Here is a 20684-nt window from a genome sequence, read left to right on the forward strand (position 1 = left end):
TTTTGAAAAGCAAAATTTGAGCCAAAGTAGAAAAAAAAATGATTGCCAAGAAATAGGCAATTTGGGAAACTTTGATAAAATGTAGAGATGCAAACTAGACCCTAGACATCATTAATTTTCAAAGATTCCTGCCACAATGAAACTTGGCATTCCTGTCACCGAGAATGGTGCTTAAGTCAGAAGAACGTAAAGTGTCTTCAAAATTAATATGACCTTGGTTACATTTTATTTTGGTATTTATTCTAATGTTATGTGATGGCTTAAGTTTGCCTAATTCATATTCTCTCTCTCTCTCTCTCTCTCTCTCTCTCTCTCTCTCTCTCTCTCTCTCTCTCTCTCTCTCTCTCATTCTGTCTAGTTACCTAAACAAGAATAAATTCCTGACAGCTATAGACAAAGATGCCTTTGGAGGAGTGTACAGTGGACCAACCTTGCTGTGAGTAAGACAAATGAATGACTAGTCGCTTTTTACTGTTTTTCTCTTTTACGTTTCTGGAATGAAAGAGGTGTGAAGAGAGGTGATTCCAACTGTCTTAGAATTTCTGTTGCTATGAAGAGACACTATGACCACAGCAACTATTATAAAGGAAAGCAGTTCATTGAGGGCTGGAGTAAAGTTCACAGATTTAGTCCATTAACATCATGGAGGGAAGCATGTAGGAGTATAGGCAGACACGGTGTTGAAGAGGTAGCTGAGAGTTCTATATCTGGATCTGAAGGCTGGAGGAAGAGAGAGAGACAGACAGACAGACAGATAGAGACAGAGACAGAGACTGGGCCTGGCTTGAGTATCTGAAAACCTCAAAACCCAACCCCCAGTGACAAGCCCTCTGACAAGCCCACACCTACTTCAACAAGACCACGCCTCCTAATAGTGCCACTCCTTATGAGCCTGGGGGGGGGGGCATTTTCATTCAGACCACCGCACCAACATTCAAGACAAGAGAAAGCTGTTATATTGGGTAAAAGTTTCTGCCACTATTCCCCACTTGCCTCTATAGGCTACGTCTTAGAAGAAGTCTTTGAGACTCAGAAGCCCCCAAGTCCCAGGATTCCATCTGCCACCTGGTCAGGCAACTTTTAGGAATTCTCTTTGTGGACCGGTGCTGTTTACAAAATCCTAAGATATGAGATTTACAAGTAAGTCTTTACAGAGAAATTGTACCCAAAGGCAACCACCTGAGGCCAGCACAGAGGAGAAAAACATAAATTATAGCCTGATTCCTAACTGAAGAACTTCTAGGGAAGATGGGATCTAAGTGTTTCTTTTCTTTAATAGTTGGACAATGCACCTGTTTGTGCATTTGTTCTAACTACACCTCCCACGTGTAGTTGGTAATCATGTCCTGTCAAGTCTACTTCCCTCAGGCTTCTTGATCAATGTCCCCTTCTTCATTCCCTTGGTTTAAGATCTCATCACTGACCATCTAATTAGTCCTTTATGGAGTGAGACACACAGTCCCCTAAAGATCCACAAGGCAATCCTTTGGAAGCAAGAGGAAAGTATTTATTTCTAAAAATAGAAAACAATTAAATTGTATTAACATGTATACAGATGACCCCAGAAACTGATAAACAATAGGTGTATCCCAAGAGGAGAGTGGATGGTTGGCAATCCTGAGCACCTTATACCTCCATTCTTTCACCTCCTACAATTTATTTCACCTTGGGAATTAATGCACCCAGTTAAGTAGGTAAGTGGTCCAGTTTTCTTTTTTTTTTTTTTGGTTTTTCGGGACAGGGTTTCTCTGTGTAGCTTTGCGCCTTTCCTGGGACTCACTTGGTAGCCCAGGCTGGCCTCGAACTCACAGAGAGCCACCTGGCTCTGCCTCCCGAGTGCTGGGATTAAAGGCGTGCGCCACCATCGCCCAGCAGTTTTCTTAAGGTCTTCTGTACGCTATGGGAGTTTCTCCTGACTCACAGTGAAGTATAGACAGAAGAATGTGCTAGAGAGAGCAACTGCAATTATGAACCCACAATGGGTGCGGTTGTCTGCACTAAGTCTGTACCACAGTGACCCATCAACAGTTGGGCTGGATGAGGGAGGGGCTCAGGAGCTCAGCCCTCCCAGCTGAACATGGGTTAGGGGTAGAATCCTGAGGACAGGGAGTTATTTCCTTCAATTTTCTATGCACCAGTGAGCCCACTATATTCCAATGGATATCTCCAAACTGGTGACCATGTAGACAGCCCTGGTTAAGCACAGTTTGTCACAAAATGAATAAAAGAGACATAAATCTGAGAAAGAGAGATGTAAGGGAGTGGGGAGGTTGGTGGGGATTGGGGGGGGAGATAAATGAGAATAAGTAGAATGCATTATACACATGTATGGTGGTGTCTTGGAATAAGTTTAATTAATAAAAAATAAAATCAAATTAGGAGCAATGCTGGTCTAGTTTGGGAGGTGTCTTATAGAACGGTGGAGCACACAGGAAATTGAGCAAGAGATCCATTCAAACCAAGGTATGTAAATAAGAAAGAGGCCAAGAGAGAAGCGGCTCATTACAGAACAAAAAGCTATAGTTGAAAAATGGAGAAATCCCAATACACAGAGTAACAACCCAAATCCTAGATATGGCTTTGATTAAATAGGTCCTGAAACTGCTAGGCAAGTAGAGTTATATGAGCTCTCTCTCTATATATATGTATATATATATAAGGAGGGGTGTATGTGGGTAAAGGGTCATGGAAAAGTGTTACATTCATGTTCTAGAGAAGAAAACCAGCCAACAAAATCCAAAACAAGTACATGGAGAGATGTAGACAGTTATGGAAGGGATAGCCATAGTTGAAAGTGATTGACTTGGAGGCCTTAGAAAGTGGATCAAAGATATGGATTAGAGAGAAACCTGATGTTCAGGTGACAGAGCTTCCAGTGTTTTCATTTACTGCTCAGGAAATGGGGGTACTGGAGAGATTGCTCTGGAGTTAAGAGTACTTGCTGCACAAACATGGGAACCAGAGTTCAGACCACACCCCTGTCTAACTACAAGGGCACAGTAAGGGAATCACCAAGATGTCTGTCCATGATTTGGTGGAAAGGTTTCTATTATAGGTATGAGAGAGAGAACATCCAGGGGCATCTGAAAGAGTCCAGAGCAGAGAGGAAAAGAAAGCAGATTGGACAGTACCAAGTCTGTCTGTGAGAGAAGTGAGGATAGCAGAAAATAGCAAGAGAGAGAATGGAGGGATCCTTATCATTTTAAAAAGAGCAGGAAGTGAGCTGTAATCTAGAAAAGATAGTTTAGTGGAGGAGGAGAGGGGGAGGTGAGAAGGGCCAGGAGGCCAGCAGGGCCTTGAAGATGTATAACAAGCACAAGTGAATACAGACTGGAAGAGTATGGACATTAGCATTGGCTTTGGTCTATGTCAATAGGGAGCAAGATGCCTAATCTGCCAGAGAAAGGTGAGATAGGCAAGTGACTCTTTCTTGAAGACAGAAACCTGCTTCATGGGTTCCTGAGGAATGCTAAAAGTATCCACCAGCAATCCTATAGTCTGCTGTGAGCTGAGCCAAGACTGTCATTTCTAGACATATGCACTGCCTTTTGGAGTTTGAGACTCAACAATAACAAGCCAGATATGATTCCATGCAGGCCTATAAACCGGCACTGAGGGGGGTAAGGACAAGCGCATCACTGCGCCTTACCAGTTTTCAGTGTAGAAGGAAAAAAAAAAACTGGGAGCTCCAGATTCTGAGAGAGACCCTGCCTCAAAAGAACAAGGCAGGGTGAAAGAGGAAGACACCTGAAGCCATCCTCCAGTCTCTTGGCATACAGAGCTACATGTACCCATATATACCACACATAGATAAACATATGTATACTCACATAAACCATACTTACACAAATACATACCCACATATATACATACACAAAATAAAAAATAAATTAGGGGTAGAGAGATGACTCAGCAGTTAAGAGCACCTGTTGCTAGGACCTAATTTCAATTCACAAACACCCATCTGGTGGTTCAAAACAACTTGTAACTCCACTTCCAGGGGATCTGACACTCTCTTGTAACTTCTGAGGGTACCAGGCACACACATGGTGCACATACATAGATTCAGGCAAAACACCTATACACATAAAACAAAATAAATAATTTTTTAAAAAATTTTAATTAAAGAAATAGTACTAAATGAAAAAATGGAATAAAAGGAGAAGCATTGTTGTGGAATAATCTTTCTGTGCACCGTGAAGAGTTGTCACTTGGATTGGTTTAATAAAAAGCTGAATGGCCAATAGCTAGGCAGGATTTGGGGGGCAGAGAGGATTCTGGGAAAAAGGGTGGAAATGTGGAGAGTCTCCAGCCAAACAGAGAAGAAGCAGCGTGGGCAGTACAGAGTAAAGGTAATAAAGTCAGGAGACAAAAAGTAGATTGATAGAAATGGGTTAATGTATGTTATAAGAGGTAATTAGAAACAAGCCTAAGCTACTGGCCGAGCTTTCATTAATTAATAATAAGTCTCCGTGTTGTGATTTGGGAGCTGGCAGGCAGGATAGAAAAAGACTAGCTACAAGGTATGGAGAAGATTTTTATTACAGATAAAAGGGAGAAAGCAGGCAGAGGGAAGAATCCAGGCTGAACATGGCCAACAGACTAAACAGGACCATGAGAGGAAAGAGGGGAAGGGAGAGCAGGAGAGAAGCCACCAACCAAAAGAGATGGCCTGGGCCAAGAGAGCAGAGCAGCCAAAATGGCTGAGTTATTTAGAGATCAAGGGTAAGGGAGAGGTTTAGGGTAGGGGGCAGAGTGTAAGGAGTGCAAGGAAGAGGCACAGGTACTGAGTAGTGCTGAGAGAGCTGGGAGGAGCCACAGGTACCAAGTGAGACTTGTCCTGAGTCTGAGACCTAACAAATACCAGGCATTATATTAACAAAAATTTTAAATGAATCAAATAAAATGTAAGAAGAAAGTTAATGAAATTGTCAGCATGTGAAGGTTGAGTAATAGTAAAAACGAGAAATGAACAACATCATCCTCAAATACCAATCACGGATGTTCTCTTCAAATTGTGTATGTATGACCTGGGACATCTCTTTAGACCTGTATCAAAACCTTCACTTTCTTTCTTACAATCTTCCCCTAACTAGATGTGAAGGTCCTTTTCCCACAGGGAAAGACTATGCTTCACAGTTTTGCAATGCCCTCACCAAAGCAGGAATTAGCAAATATCCAATGACTATCAGATGCATTATGTCAAATAATTGTGTCTTGGTTGCCGTTTGGCATACACGCCCAACTTGAAAAATCCAAAGTGATAGGGATTCACAACACACCCCCATGGTTGGGCATGGTTGCGCATACTCAGTGGACCTAGACACTTCCGCCTAGCCATTTCCAGGTCAAAATGTCTCGAGTGACCAGGACCCTGTGGCTTTTGCGTGGTTGCATAAAGCGCACAACACAACCATGTGATCTACACGCATACGTGGAATAGCCACATGGGCCTGTGTGCGCAGGTGCAGCCCAGCCTTTATAAGCCGGCACCATATTCCCGGCTCCATCTTTACTCACGTGTGTTTTCTGTGGGCCTGCACACATCTGTCTCTCTCCCTTATCTTAATAAAACTCGTTAGTGGATTCTGTCGTGTTTCGTGACATTTCCTCGCAGAGTAAGAGCGCCGCTAAATAACTAATACAAAGTACCATCTAAAGAAAAGGGAACGTGCCGGGCGGTGGTGGCGCACGCCTTTAATCCCAGCACTCGGGAGGCAGAGCCAGGCGGATCTCTGTGAGTTCGAGGCCAACCTGGTCTCCAAAGCGAGTTCCAGGACAGGCGCAAAGCTACACAGAGAAACCCTGTCTCGAGAAACCAAAAAAGAAAAAAAAAAAAAAAAAAAAAAAAAAAGAAAAGGGAACGTATGTTATGCATGTTTCTGCCTCATGCGGTATCTTGGTGAAAGAGTAGCCATCCCCCACAGTCAACAAAAAAATCATTAAACCTACCTATGCAACATCCTTTTTTTTTCAAGGTCATTTCTCCAAGACGAATATGATTCTAGCAGGCACAATCTGAGATACCATCGAGTCTGCAGTCCTTACTATTTTCTTTTTCTAAGAAGGCTTTTTAATTTGGCTTGGGAACTTAATAACATTTTATTGACTGATTTCTGTCACAGAGCTAGTCAATCTCCCTTTCCATTTTTATACTTTCTATTTTTTGAACGCCTTGTTTCCTTCCCACTTTATTTTGAAAGAGAAGCTCCTTGTGTTTAGAATAGCAAAGAAAACAACACGGTGACATGTAATGCTTTCCATAACAATCAGGGCTCTCCAGATTCTGAATTATGTAACTCGCCTTAACAGCACTCAGCATGCTGATGATAATTACCATAACAGTCCCAATTACTATTATAAGTATCACTTAAGAAGAGACAGTCTTCGTGTTTATATTCTTGAGTTTGTATTACATTTATCAACAAAAATAAGCATTTGTTGCTGTCAGCTGTTCTCAAATTAGTCATTTGAAAAACCCCAGGCATGGCACCGCCAACTTTCTTGGTTTACATAGAGTAAGTTTTTGTTTTCTTTGGCTCTTTATGATCATCCCAAGGTTATACTCTTAGCAGGAATTTTGTGGTGAAGTTCTTCCTAGCATGTTTGAAACCCACAAGTGTGTTAAATGCACAATTTTCTAGATAAGTCCTTTCAAAAAAATTCTTTTTTATTGAGATGTAATTTATATGCAACAACAAACCATTTTTAATTGTACAGTTTAGTTACTCTACCCTAGGTAAGCCTGGGAACATCTTTATCACCTAGCACCTTCTTCATGCTACAATCTCTTATAAACAACCATGTATCTTTTGAATTTTCTAGCGTGAAAATCTAGGAGCAAAATTACCAGGCCACAGGGAAGATGTGTATTTAACTTTATTGGATAGACTGCCAAACTGTTTTCTAAAATGGTTATCTCATTTTCTTTTTTAAGATGTATTTATTTTTTATGTGCATTGGTGTTTTGCCTGCATGTATGTCTGTGTGAGGGTGCCAGATCTCCTGGAACTGGAGTTACAGACAGTTGTGAGCTGCCATGTGGGTGCTGAGGCTTGAACTCCAGTCCTCTGGAAGAACAGCCAGTGCTCTTAACTGCAGAGTCATCTCTCCAGCCCTGGTTGTTCGTCTCATTTTCCATTTCCCATCAATAAGAGATGAGAGCCTCATCCCAGCCACCTTTTTTTTTCCTTCTAATCAGTCAAGTATTTGTGTGTATATATGTGTGTGTACTGATGGAGAATGAACGCCAGGGCTTGCATACACTAGACGAACATTCTACCACTGAGCTATATCCCAAACCCTTAACTTTTTGAGACAGAGTTTCACTGGGTAGCTTAGGCTGGCCTCAAATTCAAGCTCCTGCTGCCGGCTCCCAAGTGCTGGGGTTTCAGGGATGTACCACCACATCTAGCGTTACTGTCCATTTGTTCGAGTCTAGTCATTTCAGTGTGTATAAATGGTATCTTATTGTGGGCCAGTTTGTGTTTCCCTAATTTTAATGACGTTGATCATCTTTTAATGTACTTACTAGCATTTGCATATTTTCTTTTGAAACGTGTCTGTTCAAATCTTGTGTCCGTTTTTCTATTGGGTCTTTTGTAAAACGGTGGGAGAGAGGTCTTGGTGGGTGGAGCCAGGGGGCCCCACGGCCATGCAGACACAGTGGGTGGCAGCTAAAGTCACTTACACCATGCAGACATGGCACCCACATGGAAAGTTTTATTAAGGGGAAAGAAATAGAAAATAGGCAGGGTCTGAGGAGAGGAGGAGGAGAAGAGAAAGAGAAAGGGGAAAAAGAAAGAAAAGGAAGGGAGGAGGTGCGCACTACCTCGAGGAGAGAGGAAGGAAGAGAGAGAAGGGGCGGGGCTTTCTCTTAAAGAGGACTTTATGTAAGATGACTTTCTGGCGCTGGGCAGGCCAGAGGCAGGTCTGAATGCTAACAGGGCCTTCTGTCTTTTATTGACTTGTAATCCTGGGTAACATTTGGTCCTAAAAGAGGTCAGTTTTAGTTCTAACCACCGACCCTCCGCCATCTCTAGTTTATACTCCGTTGTTTTCTTCCTTTCCTGAGGACAACTGACTGGCCTAAGACTAGGTAGGGGTAGACGTTCATTCACTCACTTTGTCTTGGGCATTTTGTTGAATGAAGAGATGAGACCTCTTCTTTTAGACAGGTTAAAACAAAATTTAAGAGACATGTGAATAAGTGACTATGACATAAATTTGACGTCAGAAGAACCAGAAAGAGATATTTAGAAAAATCAAGATACTAGCTCTGGTTAGTGTGATTTAGCTAGGTTCAAAACATAGCATCTAAAGGATCCATTGAGAGCATATTGTGGAGAACCTGATCGGATGAGGAAGAAGGGTTGACTGTAGGGTGGCTGTGAGGACATTGGTAGTAGCCCAAGAACTCCTTACAGAGAGAGGCCCACATGCCTTCAACTAACCCACATGCCTCCTTTACTTTGCCTCTAATCCTGGCTTTATTAGTCCTGGGTACTTGGTTTGACTCTTCTGGATCTCCTAACTTCTTTTAAGGAATTGTGCCTCCCTCAAAGAAGAGAATCTAGTTCCGAAAACCATATCAACTTGGACCCTAGCTTTCTTCTGGGCTACTCAGAGAGCTCCTTGTAGCCGTTGTCTTGGAAAGGGGACCTCCTAAGGATTCAAAGTTAGAAGATTCAAAGATCTGACCAGTCACTCTGCTTACTGACTTTGAAAGCATTGCAAACCCAAGACAAACAGATCTGTTGCAATGCTCAGCTCAGGAGCCAGGTTGCTAAGGAAACAGCTCAAGTACCTCATGCCTCTTAAGACACAGGCCTACCTTCATGGTCCCAGCAAAGGCATTGAAAGAGGTTCACAGAAGTCTTTTCAGAGTAAATATAGACAGTCATCCCTCAGGCACTGTGTGTATTGACTTCTGGACAAGGGCAGCTTCAATCCTAGGAATCTTCAGATCAAAGAAGTGGTACCAGAAACTAAGGATGCTTAAGTTTCCTCCAAATCCTCATTTATTAATGAGATCTCTTACTACTGTAGCTACGGACATGGGGAAAATTTTAATACTTAAAAATCACAGCAGTCTCTAATGCTAGCATTACTTTTTAACAACTATTGAGATATCATTCTCAGAGTAGACACTAGCTAGTGGGAAGGAGAGAGGTGACAGAGTTAGTGTGAAGATCTTCAGAGTCAGACAAATACTGTTTTTCTTCAATCAACTAAAAATACAACCAGTATTATCCTTCAATAGGGGGTTTTGTTTTCTTGTTTGTTTTTATTTTAAATAAAGAAAAAAATCACTAAAATCATGAGAACCCCTGCCCCGAATCTAGAGATTCATTCAGAATAAATGCTTTCATATATGCCAAATGCCAGTAGAATAATGTTTCATCTCTGAGAAAATAATTCAAAAAATCCATAAGCTCTCTCGTAGCACACAATTACCACAGCTAATTGTTCAGGTAAAGGGTGTTTTTGTGTTTGTCTTTTAGTAGGATAAAAAACAATGGAACATAAGAAGTTTTGCTGAATGAACCCCAGGAAAATAACACCGGCAAAACATCCTGAATGTCAAAATGTCATGCAAATTCATGGTTTATTAACTAGTCAGCATTTGTTAACCAAGATCCCTCCCCAGTGATGTGCCTGTCAAGTGAACAGTACAGTTCCCTGTTTCACGTCTTTATAAAGAAATCTACTTTTTGTGAATGCCTATAAGACTCTGACAACCATGTTCACACCAATTTTATCTTGTATTTTCAATTTCAAAAAATTATGGCCTTTCTATCACCATTCATCTCATAAGTTTTGATGGTTTTATTTATATTGATTCAAGTACTTATGGTTAAAAGAATTGAGGATGTATAAGACTTTGTAGTAAAGGTAAAAAAAATCAAGTGTGTTACATTCTGCAATAACTTTTACTCATGATTAACTTTACTCTAATTAACTAGACACTACTGGTGGCTGACTAGCTGATGGGACAGGTTGGTCTATCTGGGAGTCTTTTGTTTTTCAACAAATAAGCCACAAACATAAGTTTACGTGGAGATTTTAGTTCATAGACTTATGCACACAATTTGTCCCATGCAAACAGGGGTGAATACCAACTCCTTTGTCTCCCCTACAGTTCTGTTCCCACAATAGTGGAAGGAAAGAGGAAGCTGTGGGCTTTCATGTGAGCACACTCTGACAGGACACAGAAATTCATCTTGTTAATTCAGTTCAAAGGGACTGACTCAGAGTCCCTTTGTTCTCCTCTCCTTGTGGTAGAGCTCTTCTCTTGATTGATTCCAGTTTGTGAGAAATTTTTCATTGTAAGATCCATAATGCAACAGGAAACTCCATGAGATCTCATGACATAAATTATGGTACCTGTAGGCTTTAACTGAATATCTAATTGTAGTTAAGAAATTACCCTAAGAAAATCCAGGATGAAAAGTGATTCAATTTAAAAAAAAAAATCAGAGTAAAAAAAGATATACAGTTTCAAGTACATTAAAAGGACCTGAAGTTGTTCCGTTTGGGGATTTTCTTCAGACCAGCACTCTTTTCCATTAACAGTATAGATGGGAGACTATCTGGTTTAGCTCGGTATTTCTTTTCCATCAATAGTATAGATGGGAGACCGTCTGGTTTAGCTTGGCATTTGGCATCATGTGCACATGCTCAGCAGAGTGGTAGCTAAAAGTAAAAGATGACAGGTCATGCTTTTATTTTCTCTTCTTCTTTAGACCCTCCTTTAAAAGGTGAAAAAAGAAATTTTAAGATATATACATCTACAAGGGCAAAGAAGATGAGTAAGAGCCTATCCAGGGTCTGGAGAATCTTGAAAAAGAACGGCAGGGGAGAAAGAAAGCAAAATGCGGAGATCTCACGGGGAAAGATAGCCAGAGGCGACAGTCTCACTCTGCACAGAACCTCTGTAGTACAGGGTTTAGAGGTGATCTGTGTGGCCTGTGTCAAGAGAGAACGTGGAACTAAATGAAGGATTGGCTGAATGTGTCTATCTGGTAACATTGACCCTCTGGATTAGTTACTTTCCCTATTGCTGAGATAAAATACCCTGACAAGCAACTGAAGGGAGAAAGGGTTTTTTATATTGGCTCATGGTTCAAGGGCACAGTCCTTCACGGCAGGGAAGGCATGGCGGCCGGCTGATCACACTGCATCTGTAGTCAGGAAGCAGACAGAGATGAGTATATGTGCTCAGCTAGCTTTCTCCTTTTTACTTAGTCTAGAATCCCATCCCATGGAATGATAGGTTTTCTCACGTTTAGGGTACGATTTCTCTTTCATTTAACCAAAACTCAATAATGCCTCACAAGCATGCATACCCAGGGGCTCATCTCCTCAGTGGCTTTAGATTCTGTCCCGTTGACAGTCAATACTTAACCATCATCCCCCCTAACACACTCATGCAAAATGCTAGCATCATAATATCTCCTTACGAGGATTTCAGGACTTTAGAAGTCAAATCTCCTTTGTGAAGAAGTTAGGAAACACTGAAACAAAAAGACACCATAACCTGACATTTTATAAATACAATACTTTTATTAATTCTCTGGCAGTTGACTACACACATACAATATATTTTGAATATATTCATTCCCCACTTCTCCCGCTGACTCTTCCCAGAAACACTCCCTACTCCCTACCTCCCTCCAAACTTCAAGTCCTTTTGTTTTTTAAAATAATCCAGTGAGTCCAATCTGTGCTGCCAAAATATTCGTGCATGTGGGCCGTTTGCTGGAGCGTGGAGATCTACCAGAGGCCACACCCTTAAGGAAAACTGATTCTCCCTCACCCAAAAGCCACCAAGTATCAGTAGGTCATCAGCAGGGGTAGGGGCTCATGAGCCCCTCTACCCTCCATGTTGGAATGTAACTTGACATTTTAGAGTCCAATAACATAATACTCACCTTTCTTTACAATTGCCCTAAACAAAATCAGCCAGTGGCAACGCTCACTCTTAAGTGTTAATGAGTAACCAAGGATCACCAGGCAAAGAATACTTCTAACATGAGAGATCAAAACCCAGGTAAACAAAGGGGAAAGTGAGCCTGAAGAACCAGACATTGCAGAGAACAGCAAGGAACTTCTCACAAAGCAATAATTAGTGACCCACACCTGTAACAATAATGACAGCTAGTATTTACTGAGGTCACACTGGCAGCTGCTGCTAAGTGACTATTAGTAAATGAGGAAGCCAGGATTCGGACATGAATTTCAAACTCATCCTCTATATTTGTTTATTCACCGTGCTAAAATCCAGTGTGGTTTTATCCACGTTCACGAACATTGTGCTGGGTTTCCCAGTTTACCCTGATACCAGAAAAACAAAAGAACAAGAAAGGCTCAAAAACATTCTCTTGCGCTTGAGAAACCCTACTTAGAGCCTTCAGTCTAAGTATCAAAAATACTGCTCTAGACAGGACAGGGTACCAGCTCTCATGAAGCCAAAGTTAGAAATTCAGTACAAGAGATGGGCAATACAGTGGAGGAAGTCTACCAGAAGACTAAAGAGCAAGAGGAGAAAATTACAACACAAGATGAACATGTGTCTGAGGAATACAAGATGCTTTTTTCCACTTTCTGGGAATTCCAGAAAGGAGGAAGAGAAAATGGGAAAAATGAGTCGTAGCAAGAATGATATAAGAAAAGTTCCCAGAGATGAACATTTCCTAAATGTCTAGACTGAGCAGGATCCAAACCCCTGTGCCCAGGAGAAAAGTGGTAAAAAGATTCACAGAATGGCACAGCTTCATGAAATCTCACACTCAGGATAAAGAGAAGGTTCTAAGGACTTCCAGGGCGGGTTAGACTGTCAGCTGTAGAGTGTAAAAGCTTGAGTTTAATCACCATCATGTACATACAGGCAGGTACACACACACACACACACACACACACGCGCGCGTGCGCGCGCACACACACACACACACACACACATATAGAGGGGAAAGAGAGAGTCGGCTAAACAGACAGACAGGCAGACACAGAGAAACAGAGATAGACAGAGAAAGAGAAGGGGGTTGCAGAGAGCCAGAGCCAGAGACAGAGAGAGACAGAGAGAGACAGAGAGAGTTAAAGCTAGTCCAACTAATAGGAACTTGAGTGGCATCCTATTTATGAAAAGCACCAGTGGGGTTGGAATATAATAAGACAAATTTTGAAAGAATGATTTTTTTTTTTTTTTTTTTTTTTTTTTTTTTTTTTTTTTTTTTTTTTTTTTTTGGTTTTTCGAGACAGGGTTTCTCTGCGTAGCTTTGCGCCTTTCCTGGAACTCACTTGGTAGCCCAGGCTGGCCTCGAACTCACAGAAATTCACCTGGCTCTGCCTCCCGAGTGCTGGGATTAAAGGCGTGCGCCACCACCGCCCGGCTCCCTGAAAGAATGATTTTTAAGAAAAGTTTGCAATGCAAAATGCTATAGCCAGGCAAAGCACTAATCCAAGCATGCTGAAAATCTCTTTCTAGATGGCCTTTCTAAGAGGTTGTTTGAAAGTGCAGTCTGACTGAGGGAGAGGATCAAAATAAATGACATAGAATCTAGGAACAATTTCCCTGCGGAGGGAAGGGAGAACATGCTTCTGAGCAACTTGAATTTCCTTGAAGGAACCATGACTTTCACACTGCTGGAGCAATTTGATGAGATTATGTTTTATGCAGAACATTCCATTCTAAGTGTTAAGGCAGAATCATTAGATTTCTGGGAGACCTTCGCACCTTTCTTGCAAAGCTCAGATGAAATGTAATTGAGACCTAAACTATGGTGGCAGGAAGGATCACAAGTATGTGGACACATGGACAACAAGGCTGGTATCTGACAGCTGGAGGGGGCACAGTTTTATTTTACTATAGATGTTTATGGCATGAACGTAGAACAAAGGCAAAGGAGACCACATGAAAGAACATGGGAGCTTCAAACCCTGGAAGCCGCTACAGAAAAAGCAGGAAAGATTTTCTTTGATACCCATAGGAATGAAGGGAGGATTCATTCCAGTTGTTTCGAGTGAAGATAGCGTGCAGTGTCGCCAGGGAAACCGAGAGGTGCCGCAACCTTTGTTTCTGATAACATCCCAAGTGTCTGTTGAGAACTTCAGATCTCTGCAAGACAGAGTCAATTTTAAAACAGCTGAGGAAAAGAACAACAAAAGCTACTCAGCTTGTGCTACTTGACCCTGTGAGTGTGAAGCCATGTGGGTGGGATAACGTGCTTCCGGAGAGTCACACCAGGATGCCTGAAGCGCAGCATGTGCAATGGATGCTTCGAGCTGTGTCAAGTGACCTTACACCCCTGAGACCAAAGTTGGAGACGTTGTCTAGGACCAGATCTGCAAGGCCTTGAAGGAGGAGACAAAGAGCGAATAGGATATTGGGGAGTCACTGGGGAGCTGGGCAGGAGAGTGGCATTACTCAGTTCTCAACACTGTTCTCGGTGGTGTCTGAAAAACAGATCGAAAGGAAAAAACAGTAAACATAAAAGCTACTGCAGCAAAAGGGGATGCTAGCTAGAGGGAGAAAGCTAAAGTGAAGAGATGTGATATACCAATAGGCCAATTTACTCTTTTTCTTGGGACATTTTTTTGGTGGGGGAGAGTGGTTGTCCTTTTTCTTCACATGTCTCATTTGTCCAGCGGTCTTCAGATTCCTTAGCTGGATTTGAACATAGCCGTTGTTGATATCTAAGAGGAATTATGGCACCCAATAAGACTATCAAAATCCAGACTGATCAAATCCCTTATATAAAATGGCATTGTATTTGCATATATCCTGTGGATGTCCTCCCTTATATTTTAAATAATCTCTAAACTGCTTATAGGTACCTTATGCAAAGTAAATGTTCTGCTAATATCACCATATTTTATTGGGGGAGTGGTGATGAGGAAAAACTCTATTTATCCTCAGTGCAGATGCAGCTTATCTTTTTTTTTTTTTTTTTTTTTTTTTTTTTTTTAGGTTTTTTTTGAGACAGGGTTTCTCTGTGTAGCTTTGCGCCTTTCCTGGATCTCGCTCTGTAGACCAGGCTGGCCTCGAACTTATAGAGATCCGCCTGCCTCTGCCTCCCAAGTGCTGGGATTAAAGGCGTGTGCCACCACCGCGCGGCGCAGCTTATCTTTTTAAAAGTCTTCAGTGTGGAGTTGGTTAAATCCAAGGATTTAGAGCCCAGAGGTACAAATTGCTGGATGTGCATGGATTTGAGATCTTTTGAAGTTTAACCCATAGCTCTTTGCTATGTTAAATGTTGAAGTTCAGCATACTGGAGTTACTCCAAGATTGAGCAACTGAGCTATAGGAGTACTGATTGTTGTGACAGATAAAAATGGAGGATAAAGAGGAGGGGGTGGCAGTAGGTAACCACAAATTACTGCCACCCCTCAGTTTTGACTCTATTAAACTAGAGATGCCTGTGAAGCATGCAGATAAGATGTCAAGTGAACAGTTACACAGACTAGTTAAGCTCCAGGCTGGAGTTATATTGACTGAATCCTTTGCTTTGGGTTTGAGTTCAGATAAACTCAAAGTTGAAGATAGAAGGAAATGAAGATTTATTGAGCTCCACTAAATTCCAAACACACATCACGCCACAGATGTCTCTCAGGTGTATACTCATGTTCCAACACTGACCTTGTCCATGCCTACTGTTAGAGTTACTATATGCTATGAAGAACTATCATGACCAAAAGCAAGCTGGGGAAGAAACGATTTCTTTGGCTGATGCTCACATATCACAGTTCATCATTGAAGAAAGTCAAGACAGGAAGTCAAACAGGGTAGGAAACTAGAGGCAGGAGCTGATGCAGAGGCCATGGAAGGGTGCTGCTTACTGGCTTGCTCCTCATGTCTTGCTCAGCCTGCTTTCTTATAGAACTCAGGATCATCAGGCCAGACATGGCACCACCCAGAGCGCAAAACCAAGTTATAAAAACAAACAAAAAAAATCACACATACACATCTCATAATATTTTAAGCAAGTTTACAATTTTTGTGTTGGGCCACATTCACATACTATACCAGTCATACTTCCTGGAAGAGAGCAAGACAGGGAAAATGAGCTGAAAGTTGCTATCCTCCTTCAATATCACAGATAGACAGATGGATGAACCACAAGATAGAGAGATACCTAAGTTGCTTCAAGAGAAACTGGAGTTGAAAGATGGCCTGACCTAGAAGACAGTCGGGGGGGGGGGGGGGAGGTTGGAGGAGGAGTGAGTGAGGGGCATCCAAAGGACAGGAGAGGCCGCACTTCACAGCTGTGCTAAAGGCTCCTTCTCCTCCCTCTGCTCTTTCCCCAGCTGCGGCGTTATTTGTGCCAATTTCCCAAACATCTTTCTCTAGTGTTAATCACCTGGAGAGCGTTCAGAGACAAGTGCCAAAGTTCGTTCTCGTTGATAGGCAAGGTTGGCCAACACAGAACTGTAGAATTTAAATAAAAAACAAACCCCAAAAATTAATATGACACCTTCTCCCATAACAATTGTAGTTCTATGGTGAAAACAAGGATAATATATGAGCTTTATATTTGTTTTTTTTTTAAAAAAAAAAGAAGAAGAAGAAGAAGAGTATGAAGTTCTGGCACCCTGGAACCTTGATAATATAACCCCAGTTAAATCTGGTTTTAATGGAAGAAGTTGGCAACACTAGATTTCACTCGCTTAGCAGACACTACTAATTGGTTTTTTTTTTCTTTTTGGTTTTTTTGTAATTTTTTTATTTTTTGAGATTATAATACAGTTACATTATTCCCCCCTTCCCTTTTCTCCTTGCAAGCCCTCCCATATGCCCTTCCTCTCTTTCAAATTCATGGCCTCTATTTTTCATTAAGTATTGTTACACACATACATGCACATGTATATACCTATATATTTCTAAATATGTAAGTGTAATCTGCTCAGTCTGTATAATGTTACTCATATGTACATTTTTATGGCTGGCCATTTGGTATTAGATAACTAGTTGGTGTGTGCTTCCCTGGGGAAGACTGTTTCTCCCACTCTCAGTATTCCCTAGTTGCCTGTGGTTCTTTCTGTAGGTTTGAGGCCTTGTGGTAGGTACCCCTCCCCCCAAATCCACTTCAGCACATCTATTGTTATTGTCCTTGTTCAGCTCATGATTAGGAAATCAAGTTGGTGAGACTTTATGGGTGTAGCTTCTGACATTCCCAGGAGATGAAAACTTCCTGTTCCTCTCATTTACAGTCTTTCTGCCCCCTCTTCTGCAATGAGCCCTGAGCCTTGGGTTTAGGAATTGTGTTGTAGATGTATACATTGGGACTGGGCCCCACAACTCTGTACTTTGACTGGTTGTGGTTTTCTGTGCTGGTCCCCATCTGTTGCAAAGGGAGGATTCCTTAATGAGGGGTGAGGACTACACTTATCTGTGGGTAGAAGACAAATATTTAGAATGTAGTTGGGGATATGCTGACTTAGTAAAATGGCATTGTAGAGTCTCCTCCAAAGTCCATGACTTCACTAGTCCTGCTAGTTGGCTGGGTTTCCAGTAGCAAGCACAGTTTCCCTCTTGTTAAGTCAGTCTTAAGTTCTATTAGAGAGTTATTGGTTACCACCTAGGTATGTGGACAGGGTTTCTCATAGTCCAGGCTAGTTTGAACTCACTGTGTAGCCAAGGATGATGACCTTGAACTCCTGGTTCACCTGCCTCTGCATTCCAAGTGCTGAGATTACAGACATATGGCACCATGCCAGGCTTATATTAATTTTTTTAAATTTGCTTTTGCCTTTTTTTTTTTTTTGAGACAAGGTCTCACTCTGTAGTCTTGGATGTCCTGAAACCTGCTATCTACATAGACCAGGCTGGTCCAGAACTCTGAGAGATCCACCTGCTTCTGCCTCCCATGTGCTCTGATTAAAGGCATACATCACCACACCCAACTCATATTAAATAGAAAAGCCTTGGACAGGGAACACATAGTGACTATTTTAACTGATGAAATAAAGAGAAGAGAGATGATAATTTAAATATTCATTGCTTTATTCAAGCTATTTTTCAGTGCAAGAAAAATTATCAACAAGACAGACAGTCTATACCCTTTGGGACTAGAGAAGAGAGAATTGCTACTTAAAAGCCAAAAACCATTCTACTTTAATAACCAACATTACTATGCAACTCCTAGGCCCACCACATCTCCCTCCCACAGTTTGCAGAAGTAATGTTAGACTATTAATAAAATAATTAGCTTTTTAAAAATAGGAATATATTTATAGTCTTCTAAAAAGAAACTGTCTTGGGGAGGGTTCTCTTAGCCATGGCTCATTATGTAACTATTGAATTCTTAAGTTCTGCCTTTAATGGAGAGTAATTTCATAATATTGATGCTAATCCCAACAAAGGAGTAGTTTATGTGACTCCAGACATGAGGTTCTGGGGAACCCCAACCTCACCCCCAGAAAGTGACAACAGTTTGGTTGCCACTGACCTTGTCTGATTTTTTTTTTCGGGAGATCTTTTAATAGTTGTATGATGTCATTTTACAAAATAGCATTCATATCCCTCTCTGATTCCAAGCGTTTACAGAGAGAATCAAATGTTTATGGATTTGTGTTGATTAAATGCAAGACTTTCATGCAATAAAAATAGTAGCTCTAAGCGGGTAAGATGGCTCACCGGGTAAAAAGCACTTGTCACGTAAGCCTGAAGACCTGAGTTCAATCCCCAGAACCCGTGTAAAGGTGAAAGGAGAGCGCTAACTCCACAAATGTGCCCTCTAACCTCCATATGCGTACCAGGGTATGTGTGTACTAAGACATACACACACACACACACATACATAATATACATATGCACAATAATGACTTATTAAAACTTTAAAAAAACAGCAGTCCCTTATAACCTGGACTTAGAAACTCATATCCACTGTGGACTAGTAGATATAGGTAATGAATTCAGATTGCATAGTCAATAGCAGAAAGGAACTCGTCGTCTCGCGGTTAATCTCAGGACTGTTTGTTTGGAGGGTTGGGGGGGGGGGGGGACAAAGACAAGAAGGCCCTGGCTGTTCATTGCCTGTCTGTGTTGTTTTGTTCTCTGAATCCCAGAGACGTGTCTTCCACCAGCGTCACTGCCCTTCCCTCCAAAGGCCTGGAGCACCTGAAAGAACTGATCGCAAAGGACACTTGGACTCTCAAGAAGCTCCCACTGTCCTTGAGTTTCCTCCACCTCACACGGGCTGACCTCTCTTACCCAAGCCACTGCTGTGCCTTCAAGAACCAGAAGAAAATCAGGGGGTAAGTAGCAGCGCTCTGGAATAAGCAAGGAGAGGCCATGAGGGCAGTTGAGTTCATTTTTAGGTTTGGAAAAGATCGGGATTGAAAATCCCAGGAGGGAAAGAACTGGAAACATCCACATGAGCAGGAAATCCATGGGCCTGATGGCTGTGGGAGCAAAATGGTTGCAGATGAGAAATCAGGCCAACATTGTTGGACTGTGGTGGGGAAGGGGAGACGATAAGAAATGATGTCATGGAGACAGGGCTCACTATGAAGCTAATTTGTCCGGTGTGCACAGACAATGAAGCAGGATCAGTTTGTATACCAAGCCTATCAGCTTCTAGCTGTGTTATCTCAGACTAGTTACTCAACTACTCTGAGCTTCTAAGGATTGAAATTATCATGTCGTCATCCGTAGGGGTTTTGAGAAGATAAAGACGTTTACTGGAAAAGACCAGGAGTTGAATATCTGTAATGTAACAAGTAAAAAGTATTAACTATGACATTTCAATATTTGGATATTTGCAGGAGTGCCAAGGTGAGATGCTCCTTCACACTTTACACTCCAAGCTGCCTCGGGTTCTTGCTCTGACCTCTTTCCTCTCTTGTGTCTTGTGCCACCTCGTGTTCTAACTCTGCCCTTCGTTTCTCTATTTCCATCTCCTTTAGTTTCCACACAAGTATCTACTAGGTGACTTTCCACACTCATCATTTTAACCAGAAATATATATATATCAGGACCTGGTCACAGAGGCAGATGCAAAGCGGAAGGATGAAGAGCTAGGCAAAGGGGACCATCATGGCCATCATAACTGCAGGGGCACAAGGTGTTGGTCTCAGGAGCTACACTAACACTACAGGACACTGGCGGGAAAGGACTGGGTGAATGCATGGTTAGAGTGGACCTCGCTGGCAGATATAGCTCTGGCGATGTAGTAAAACTGTAAATCCTTCCAGTCTCAACTACAGCATAACCCCTGCACCTAAGGCCTGGGGACCATGGAGAAAGAAGGGATGGAAAGACATCGGAGACAGAGGAACAGAGTCTGCTATGAGATTGTATCTCCTACAAGTGTCAGAGCTACACCCATGGAGTCTCACCAAACACAACTCCCAAACACGAGCTGAACAAGGACAGCAATAGACATGCATGCTGTTATCGGGGCAAGGAAAGCCCATAGGCCTTGACCCCACACAAAGAACAACAGGCAACTCAGGAATGCTGGGAGTAGGAGAAACAGTCTCCCCAGGGAAGAGCACACCGGTTCGTTATCCAATACCAAATGGTCAGCCCTGAAACCGTATACATACAGATAACACTATACAGACTGAACAGGTTGTGTTTATGTATTTAGGAATACACACACACAATAACAACAATAACTACAATTAACAAAAAAAAAGTCATGAATTTGAAAGAGAGCAAGGAGGCGTATGTGGGATGGAAG

At 41.9% G+C, this 20684-nt stretch overlaps 1 protein-coding gene across 3 annotated transcripts in view; it reads left to right on the forward strand.

Annotated features, from left to right (window-relative positions):
- Positions 1 to 20684, forward strand: part of Tshr (thyroid stimulating hormone receptor) — a 128192-nt gene that overhangs the window by 102121 nt on the left and 5387 nt on the right. For all 3 annotated transcript variants that reach the window (XM_052738692.1, XM_052738694.1, XM_052738695.1), the window contains 2 exons: positions 359 to 436; positions 19066 to 19254. In XM_052738692.1, coding sequence (XP_052594652.1) covers positions 359 to 436; positions 19066 to 19254 — 267 coding nt within the window. The remainder of the gene's footprint in view (positions 1 to 358; positions 437 to 19065; positions 19255 to 20684) is intronic.

This window comes from Peromyscus californicus, unplaced genomic scaffold (genome assembly GCF_007827085.1).
Source record: "Peromyscus californicus insignis strain IS unplaced genomic scaffold, ASM782708v3 Scaffold_15__1_contigs__length_86483966, whole genome shotgun sequence".
In the NCBI taxonomy this organism is placed as follows: Eukaryota; Metazoa; Chordata; class Mammalia; order Rodentia; family Cricetidae; genus Peromyscus; species Peromyscus californicus.